The sequence below is a fragment of the Nansenia antarctica genome, assembly GCF_963989245.1.
Source record: "Nansenia antarctica genome assembly, chromosome: 5".
NCBI classification, from domain to species: domain Eukaryota; kingdom Metazoa; phylum Chordata; class Actinopteri; order Argentiniformes; family Microstomatidae; genus Nansenia; species Nansenia antarctica.
In genome coordinates this window covers 39,387,551-39,398,477 of record NC_137690.1, presented here as the reverse complement: position 1 = coordinate 39,398,477, position 10,927 = coordinate 39,387,551, and the positions used below count along the sequence as shown (strand labels likewise).

Below are 10,927 nucleotides of genomic sequence, written 5' to 3'. Positions count from 1 at the left end.
TAATCCCATTCATCAGCTGTATTACCAGTTGTCACTTGCACTCAGGGCCCAGGGTCAAGCAAGGAGTTGGGTAGAATACTGACTGTGATCTACAGTGATGCAGACGTCAGAACAACGAACCCAACCGAGCTATAATCCCGACCTCTATGCGACGGTCTTAGAGTTGTCTGTTTCTCTTAGTTGCATCATATTGAGGGTACCCTTCATTATGTCTGGCTATGGAACACTATGCCAGGTGAAACAGCCTGTATCCATTTAGGAGCAGCTGGCCATGTGCCATACTATGTTCAATTGCCCACAAGCCAGTGTTAGTCTTGTGTTTACCCATTTCCTGAAGTAGACCTTCTTTGATGCTTATAGCATGTCTACAACGATCTGTGTTTATGTTGTAATATTTATAGTGCAACATGATAGCAAAAATAGGATGTGTGTACAACACAGTATAATTTAATTTAAATTTGCCATTTAGCAGACGCTTTTATCCAAAGCGACTTACAATTACGAATTACAGGGACATTCCCCCTGGAGTAACTGAGGGCTAAGTGCCTTACCCAAGGGCACACTAGTAGTGGTGTGGCTTCAGGCGGGATTTGAACTCACAACCTTCCGATCACAAGTCCAACTCACTATCCACTAGACCACCACTACCCACACAGTATAATACATAGCCCCTACCATGGGTCCTGTGGGACGGCAGCCTGAGGCAACTATTATTAACTACTATTATACTCAGGCAAGGAGGAAAATCAAAACAAAAGCGAATTTTAAATTGATCAAATTCTACATCGTACAATTATAAAATCTATTAGCTCTTGGCCAATGGGGTTCCTGTGTCCTTTTCCTTCACTGGTTCTTCAGGCCCATGTGTAAACAGGGAGAGATACTCCATAATCTGTCTCACTCAAAGCATGCCCACTGATACTGTTAGGTTTGAGTATAATTAGTTGAAAAATATGTTATGTATTCAGTGATGGGTGACTAATTATTATCCAACAGCAACATCCATATGACTCAACAAGATGCATAAAAACACAAGGCAAACAGACCCACGACACAAAAGTGGCCAAGAACAGGTGCACTCAAATAGATTCAATAATTGTTCATAACATATTCTTTCCTGTTTAATATTCATTGCTAAATCTCTCTTGCAATGGAATTACTCGTATTTTAAAATGCTCTGAGACCATTCAGGCATGCCTATCCACACGGCCTCCAACATTTAGACAAAACAATAGGCCACAGAGCTCTTATCGACTAATTAAAAATAGCAACGCATTTTGGTCATCAAAGCGATACGGTCAAATGTGTTTATCACATTGTTTCAAAACGTGTATGGCAAGGCGAATTCGTGACTTGTGCGTAGGGGAGAGGGCGTGTAAACCGAACGGGAGAAAAACGCCCCATTGACAAACAATGAGCAACAAACTGAGATGTAGGCTACGGCTGTAGGACTATGTGCAGCTATAGATCTGATCACATCATCAGGTACACATCATCTCTTCCCGTGTATTTCACTTTCTACTGTACGTATAATGCACGAAAAAGACATCAGCCCGCCCCGTGACAATTCAGCCAAAAGCATTTCACATGATCTCCATCTTTGTAGGCTGCTGGCGCTCTCCACAACCAAACACGCAGCCAGGGAAAACAGCAACACAAATAAATCAATGACTTAAGCAACATAAAACGAAATGAGTCGTTTATATTCGACGTCTAATATCGATCCTACCTGAAAACAATCCTATATTGGATTATGTCAAGCTTTTCTTCACGATGGGTATGTTTTGGTCCAGCTAGAGAAGAGAACAGTGATGGAGCGGAGGATGCTGCTGCTGCGAAGGTCTTCTCTCTGCCTGCGTCAAGGCTGGAAACATGCGCAGACACCACTACAAGCTGTCACTCCAAAACAACCAATCAAGCTTTATCACACAGCCTGTTCTACAATTCAAAGTGCAATAAAGCGGATTCGATTGAATTGCGCTCTGTGTTTTGAACTCAAGTGTCTATCAGTGAATTGTCTATAGCAGCTATTGGAGGAGACAATGAATATTGGTATATAGGTATATTTGAGTAGATGGAGGTCTCAATAGAGGGGTAAGTGGTACGTTCTTTTATTTGTTATTTTCATGTTTTGCATGTGTTGCTAGAGATGCTTGTTGTGGTTATATTCCGATTTGACCTATACTTTCATACTAATGAACAAACATTAGTAATGTTTGCTTTCATAGTAAATTCATCATCTTCCCCTAGGCGGGCTAGGCCTACCCTTTAGGTTTTTACCCTTTGTAGGTTTATTTTATCATTACAAAAATACCAAAATAAATATTATTTAAATAATCCTGCCAAGTGTATGTTAGAGGTGGACGACTTAACTTAACGAACTTGACAAACGAATCAAATGACTGAGTTCTGCACAAAACCAAGCATGACAGAATGTGTCTTCGAGGAGTACCGGGTACCCAACAGTGCTTTACCAAACAAACAAACAAACAAAAGAACAACATAATTTTAACAATATGAACAATATGACCTGTTTACACATGTAAGACAAAATCTTCCAGAAATGTATTTTTTAATGGTGATTAAGTAGCGCAACCCTGGCGAAATCCCGTTTTCGCACGTCCTATGATAAGTGGGTGGACACGCAACTGCGTCATAGACTATTGGAGACCAATGAATATTGAGACCGGCCACCGGGAGGTATGGCTATAACATACTACATAAAGCAATGTATGGTAGAGAGGAAATGAAAAGAGAGAGAGGTGAAAATACTTTTTCTGTTTTTGTGGTAGTGGATTCCACACAGCCAAACACACACATTTGATTCCAAAGTCGGGGTGCGCACAGAAATGGATTTGCTACACTTCTTTCAGTCTAATATTATATCCATAATTATGGGTGTAGTGGTTATTATTTTACTCTGGAAGAGTAGGGGAAAACAAAGAAACTTTGATCGTTTGCCACCGGGTCCAGCACCACTTCCACTGCTCGGTAACCTGTTACAACTAGACGTGAAAGCACCCTACAAGTACTATCTGGAGGTCAGTGATCCATTATGTCATTTAGCTGACGCTTTTTATATATGTATATATATATATATATATATATATATATATATATATATATATATATAGCCCATAGGCATACATATATATATTTCTTTTTTTAGGGCATTTCTGCTTTCTGATTGGGATAGAGACAGTAAGGATAGGTGAGAGAGAGGAGGGATGACATGCAGGATAGGTCGATGGCCGGAATCGAACCAGGGACCTTTCACATTGCAGTGAGTGTATGAATTGGTCCCAGCTGGAATCGAACACACTTGCACAATTCTCTACCAACTGAGCCACAGAGGACCTCTTTTGTGTCATTGAATATGAAATAACCTGCACTACTATAGCTTATATATATATATACAGTATATAACTTCTACACACACACTGTACAAAGTTAAATCATTGTTATTATAATACCAGTAGATAAGTCACATTCATCTGTTGACATTGTGGCCCATTAGAAGATCTCAGTTCTTAGGAGAGGTGAAACCGAATTCACAAACATGTGTGAGAACCTCAGCACTGGAACACACTTTGATAGGCAGGGGAACTCGGTGGTGAAGGGGTGTTTTTTCCAGCTCCGGACCATAGCTAGGATTAAGGCCATTCTCTCCCCCTCAGACCTTGACCCTTTGAAAACTCGGACAAACAAACAACGCTTCACTGACAGTGACTGACTGACCGACCGTGACTGAATGACATTCAATGACTTACAATGGCGGGAGTTGGCAAATTTCAGATTTCTGATTTACCACAGTAAGTAATAGACATGTTTCCAAGAATATTTAGTTTAGAAGCTTTTCACCATCAGATATTAGCGAGTTGTTTGTCTGAGTTTTCTGCCTGTAGTGACTTTTGCTGTGATATGATTGGACAATTTCTATTTTGGGGCATGGCTTAGCGATAGGTCCAATCTACCATGTCAAAAAGAGTTGGAAAAAGATAGGCTGTGTTCGAAATGGCATACTAGCATACTGCATACTAGCATACTCAATGAGTATATACTGCATACTGCCTACTAAATTCATAATAAGTATGCCAAAACCAGCCGACCGTTTACACTGCAGTATGCATACTGCCTCCCAGAATGCATTTCGCACCGGCAGGCAGCAGGGAATTTAAATCCTCAATTTTAAACCTCCATTGGCTAAAAGCTGTAATTTTGGCTCTACAAGTCTTTACATGTCATTTTAAGTAAGTTTTAATATGTTTTCAGGCGAGAAAGTAACCATATTCCCAAAATGTGTCCAGTTTATCAAAATAACCTGTTTATATATCTGATCTGACGTTTTCCCCCCTCTTCTGTTCGCTAGCTACATTACGCCTGCGTTCGTAAATTCGCCCTGGAAATCTGATCAGCATTCATGGAATGCCTCTTGTCCCTTTATGAACCCAGTGTGCACTCTGGCGCTCTCAGAGCGAATTTACGAACTCCCCCTACGTTGCGTAGATACCTTCACTGCTGAGTTCAACAGAAACATGGTAACATAATTATAACAAGTTGTAAAATGATTTGGGGGGCCAATATCTTTAGCTAGCTCAAGTAACTAGCTTACTATATTGTTGTCTTAGCATTTGGTAAAAGAACAGGATTAAAATAAATATATATATGAGCAATAACATATCGTGGGCTTGCTGCAGCAAGCACAATAACAACCAACATGTCCGTCTGAAGCTACAATACTGGGATCATTCGTGATTGGGCTACAGGCAGTCAAATACTAGACGAACGTGTGTGTAGGACACGAATAAACTTGGATTTCATGCATTTCAAGCGGCATCTTTGTAATCATGATGACGTAGACATGTCTAAGATTGCATTTCACCATGTAGATTCCCAATAGTGAAAATACCACCGCTCATCCGTGATCAGACTTAGCTGGGGTGCTGCAGCTGAAGAGTATCAAATAGAGTGAAAAAAAACAGCACCTGCACACTCAAATCTGTGCCAAAAATGCGAGCGTTCGGTCTCCAGGCTATTGAATATGAAATAACAATGTAAACAACAGCTGTATGACGAGTTTGTATGACGCAGTTTGACGAGGCTGAAGAGACGCGCAATGCATTTTGGGGATTTAGTACCCCAGTAGTGTCCAGTCATATCATACTTAAATAATTGCGAAAATCTAGTATACATACAAAATGTCCCTGCATACTCAAATCTCGCATACTGTACAGTGTGAACGCTCTCGTATACTCAAATCGACGTCATATCTAGTATGAGTAGTATGCTAGTATGCCATTCCGAACACAGCCATCGGCTTGGAGGATCTATTATGTTTTTAGGTTGTTTTGTTTGAACTTATGTTTTTACGGTTGTCGTTTTTATTTTAATTTTTTTCTCTCTGTAGCACTCTGAGATTCTTTTTGAATTAAAAGTGCAATACAAATAAAATGCATTATTATTATTATTATTATTATGCTATTGCGACTGTCACTTTTTTGTCTTGAATTATTATTGCCTTATGTCTTTTGCTGCAATGCAATGTCAGGAACCAAAGCCTAAGAATTTTACTCCCTTAGGCAATTATTTCAGTTTCTTGTATACATAACACTAATAATAATTCACTAGATGCATTTCAGTTATACACATCGAAAAATATCTCTATTCTAGTAGATTATTTGATTGGATCTTACTACTGTTTTCTTTCCTCTTCTCCTCCCCATCAGCTCAGTAAGAAATACGGCTCAGTCTTTACCGTTTGGCTGGGCACTACTCCTGTTGTGGTGGTGGCTGGTTATCAGGGCCTGAAGGCAGCGTTTGTAAACCAAGGAGAGGAGTTCAGCGGCAGAGCCAACTACCCCATCCTCGTGAGAGTCACACATGGATATGGTGGGTGAAATGAATGTTAACGGAAAAGCGATACACACTATCCGTTGAAAAATACCTTATTTCATGTACATTAAGGTGGAAGACGTGGCGATTTGATCAACAATCACCTTTATTAGACATTAGGCTAACGGCTGGGTAACGCTACTTATGGTAGAACAAAAGCCACACACTAGAACACACTAGAACAGCCATGGGTGGGGTCATTAACACTAGAACAGCCATGGTGGGGCATTAACACTAGAACAGCTATGGATGGGGTCATTAACACTAGAACAGCCATGGTGGGGTCATTAACACTAGAACAGCCATGGTGGGGTCATTAACACTAGAACAGCCATGGTGGGGTCATTAACACTAGAACAGCCATGAGGGGTCATTAACACTAGAACAGCCATGGGTGGGGTCATTAACACTAGAACAGCCATGGGTGGGGTTATTTGAATAAGTGAGTAAAATGTTTTTTATACCTTTGCACTCTATCAAATTTCAGGACCCTCCTTTTATGACTTTTCCTAGATATGTTCTACCACCCAGTAAAAAAATGTCAAAATCACATCAGGATAAGCTACCGTATTTTCCGCACTATAAGGCGCACTTAAAAGCCTTTAATTTCCCCAAAAAACGACAGTGCGCCTTATAATCCGGAGCGCCTTATATATGGATCAATTGGTTAATTGGTTGATCCATACTGGTTGTACACGGCGCTCAAGGCGCTCTGTCAAAATGTTTCAGTACGACTGGTAAACTACAAAGCCGCACCGCTTGCAGCATTACGGTAATCTGTAAACACCGGTACTGTGCTTACTCACAGTCCCACACCACTTGTGTGTGTATAAAGACCCCAAGTAAAGAAGACTAAACAGAGTTTCCGAGGGAACAAAGCGAGATGGCCACAGTTAGAGGACAAACTCGAACAGCGCGTTGTTGAACAGAGAGCCGCAAGTAGAAGCGTCTCTACAGTCACTATTCGAATGAAGGCAACAGCGCTAGTATGGGACATGAACATCGATGAATTTCGAGGCGGTCCTTCTATTATAATACTTCTACTATTCTTGGTGCTTTCAACTTGAAGTTTTAAAGTACCCACTCGATATAATAAACAACAGTTTAACGATCACTAAACACTTATAATTTGTGTATTGGATTCATTATTCTCGTTTGCCGGAGGCTACCGGTAAGGGAGGGTTGACTTGTAAACATACTTTCGTTTTAGGATGTGTTCAAAAGCAAGAACTGTGTGTTCATCTAGTTATGTGTAGTTATGTGTTTTTAGCATGTCGATGTTCTCCCAGTATGTTGTCATGTTATTAAAATACAGTTTAGACCTTCGTAGCGATGTGTTTTGTTTGCAGCGTTCGTAGCTGTGGCTGCGTTCAGAGTCACTTTTCTCCCATTCAGTGTTTGAGGTGAACCAACATTCAAATACGCCTGTCGTGTTCAATCTTTCTCTGATTTGAATGTATGACACATCATTTGAAAGCTTACAATCTGTAGTTTAAGCATGTGTAAAAACTGAAAAATTACGTTGCACATTTCACCAGGAGCTGTCACATATTGGTTGTTGGTTATAATTGTATAGCCTATTGGTTGTTTTCTGGTGTTGTTTTCTTGTTTTGCTCTGTTTGTAGTCTACTTGATGTATTTTTATCAGCTGTTAAATCACCACAGCGGTTAATCCACTAATAGAGATAATACCAGATTGAAAATGCTTGTAGCTAACTACTCTATATCTCGTGGTCGCAGCTATTGCGAATTGCTATTCACGCGAGTCAGCTGTGAATCACCGCAGGTCCTTGACGCTTGTTGCAAAAATGGATGACGAACGGCTGATACTTGAGGTGGAAAAATATATATTTTTTACGTTGACGCTCAGGTGGAGCATGGACAACGGGAAGTTGACACAACACCGATGGAGAGGTGACGCAACGCAGTAGGTGGAGCTTGGGCGTAACGCAACCCCAGTCAAACGTTTGACTGCAGTATCTTCTATTCTATGCGCCTTATAATCCGGTGCGCCCTGTATATGAAAACAGTTCTAAAATAGGCCATTCATTGAAGGTGCGCCTTATAGTGCGGAAAATACGGTAGTATAAAGATATTTTGCAGTTTTTCTGTGTAGGAGGCAGGCTAATTTACAAGAGGCGCCAACTAGTGGTCTTTGTGTGTAAGTAGCAGATTCCCATTCTAAAGACTATGGTCATTTGACCCCCGAGGCAGCGCTTATAGTTACCACTACCATTACCACACACTTACTAGAGTACAAGAGAACAACATCTTAATAATATAATAACACAACCTAACCAAACCGTTGTGTTCTCTTTCTGTGTACCTCTGTTCTACTCATTACCCTAGGGGTGATGGTGAGTAGTGGTCAGAGATGGAAGGACCTTCGCAGGTTCTCCTTGAGTACCTTGAAAAACTTTGGAATGGGGCGCAGAAGCATCGAGGAGCGGATCCAAGAGGAGGCCAAGAGTTTGGTGGAAGCCTTTAAAGAAAGTGGAGGTACTGTTCTTTGTATTGGTCACTTGAATAGGCCTGAGATACATAGAATGTGTACTATATACTATAAGATATGAACAAGGTTTTGTATCTAAAAGGCAGGACCTAGAGTCTTCACTGGTTATGTGCTGGTGTAGTCGGGATGAACTCCTGGCACTGATGGGTACGTTACATTTTTACATTTTTAAATGTTTGGCATTTAGCAGATGCATTATTCCAAAGCGACTTACAATCAATACATTTAACTAAGTAAGCGAATCATCAATCCAACAGTCATAATCTAGCTCAGGCCAGCAGCCATTGGCAGTTGCTAGAAGAAGAAAGATTTTTTCCTTCTTTTTTCCCCCCTTTCTTTAGTAGACACTGGGGAAACAGTTTGCCCTGTCACTTTGTTCATGGTTTGCCCTGTTTGCCCTGTTTACTGTAAGCTCCAGTATTTTGGACTCTTGCCAGGACCACATTCAAGGACCGATGTACAGATTTACAATAGTGAAGCTGTGAACTGAATGAACTTTGGAACAATAGGCTGTAACTCTGGGGGGTATTCCACATACGTTGATTAGTATACACAAGCCTGAATTGGAAATTCTCGATTTGGGCGTGTGCTCGCAGGCAGAAGGAGCCCAGAATGAATGAATGATGAATGAATGAATGAATGAATGAATGGTCTTTATTGTCAATAATACAGTACAGGTACCATACAACGAAATTTAGGAGGAGGGGCTCCCCTGGTGCTTGGAAAAAATACTAAAAACAAGAGGCCACAGGTAAAATAAAAAAAGGGAAAAGAGCTGGTTTACATAAATAAAGGCTATGTACACTATCTACTATACTATACTACTATACTATACAATAAAACACTGTGCTGTACTCTATGCTATGCTATAAATATCCTAACTTTTTCCTATATCTGAACCTTATGTACACAAGGGTTGTCATATTGCACATAGTATTTGTTGCACATTCATTCAAGTGTCGCAGTTAGCAGGTTTAGAATGTTCACAGTTGTATTTCAATATTGCACTTATGTTTACAATCTAGTAGCTGCCATCAAATTGTCTAGATTGTCCAGGGCCTAGAACCTAGGTCTTTGCTGTGTTCAGGGCCTGAATGGCCCTAGGGTAGAAGCTGAGCTTCAGTCTATTTGTCCGTGCGAACATGGTCCTGAACCGCCTGCCTGAGCGCAGCCGAACAAAGTGTTCGTTCCCAGGGTGGGATGGGTCCCTGGAGATCTTGGAGGCCTTCCTGAGGCAGCATGTGTTGTACAGCTCTTCCAGAGAGGGGAGGGGGGCGCCGATGATCTTCTGGGCCGATCTCACGACTCTCTGTAGCGCTTTCCTCTCTACGGCTGTGCAGCTGGAGAACCACACGCAGATGCAGTAGGTCTAGTAGGTCTCTCCACTGTGCAGCGGTAGAAGGTCACAAGCAGCTCCTGTCTGAGGTGGTATTTCCTGAGGACTCTCAGGAAGTAGAGCCGCTGTTGTGCCTTCTTGATGATGACTGCTGTGTTGGTCCTCCAGTATGTGCACTCCCAGGAATCGGAGAGTTGAGACTCTCTCCACGCTCCCTCCATCGACGAGCAGGGCCTCAGATTTTTTCCTCCTGAAGTCCACAATGATTTCCTGGGTCTTTAACTGGTTCAGCAGCAGGTTGTTAACCTTGGACAGCTTGCCCAGCTGCTCCACCTCATCCCTGTACGCCGCCTCGTCCCCCCCCCGAGATGCAGCCCACCACGGTGGTGTCGTCTGCAAACTTTATGATGGAGTTGCTGGGGTGGACGGGGGTGAAGTCGTGCCGATTGTCGAAAAGATAAAAGATACTAGACTGGAACTAAAGAAGATACTAGACTGGAACTAAAGAAGATACTAGACTGGAACTAAAGAATATACTAGACTGAAACTAAAGAAGATACTAGACTGGAACTAAAGAAGATACTAGACTGGAACTAAAGAAGATACTAGACTGGAAAGTGACAGCGCAGTGGTCCTACTTATTGATCTTTATGGAGACGAAAAATACGATGTAAAATAGTGCAATACTGCCGCAATTAACAAGGCGAGGGAAATGGTTTGGCAAGAAATTGCTGACCGATTAAATGCGTAGCTCATACACGGTCAGATCATTATGATGGCATAGTGGTATTAACCGCTGCCATAGTATCAAATTGTTGTTTTAAGACGGGGGTTAAAATTCCTCTTCTGACACACTTTTTACTGCATTTCGTTGTCTGATGCTTGTACTCTATAACAATGAAGTTGAATCTAGTCTAAAAATGTCTGTTTAAAAGGATGGTGTAGGCTAATTTATGAGAACTGACATGATTACAATGGTGTTTGAAGCCTTTCTGACTAGTAAATGATGTTCTTTAAATGGACCCTGGATTTGGCATAGATTATTTTTTCTTATGATTACTGATGGATAGATGATTCACTTACTTAGACAGATGTATATATTGTAAATCGATTTGCATGTGCATTTAAAAAAATAAACATTAAATTATATCAAGTATCGAACCGGCAACCTTCGGACTTCTTGCTGG

At 41.2% G+C, this 10,927-nt stretch overlaps 1 protein-coding gene across 1 annotated transcript in view; it reads left to right on the top strand.

The window, feature by feature from the left end:
• The first annotated feature begins 2,755 nt into the window (after positions 1-2,755).
• LOC308158434 (cytochrome P450 2M1-like) overlaps positions 2,756-10,927 on the top strand; it is a 30,575-nt gene continuing 22,403 nt past the window's right edge. Inside the window, exons 1-3 of the mRNA XM_080532023.1 lie at positions 2,756-3,041; positions 5,727-5,889; positions 8,242-8,391. Coding sequence (XP_080388149.1) covers positions 2,850-3,041; positions 5,727-5,889; positions 8,242-8,391 — 505 coding nt within the window. The 5' untranslated portion in view covers positions 2,756-2,849. The remainder of the gene's footprint in view (positions 3,042-5,726; positions 5,890-8,241; positions 8,392-10,927) is intronic.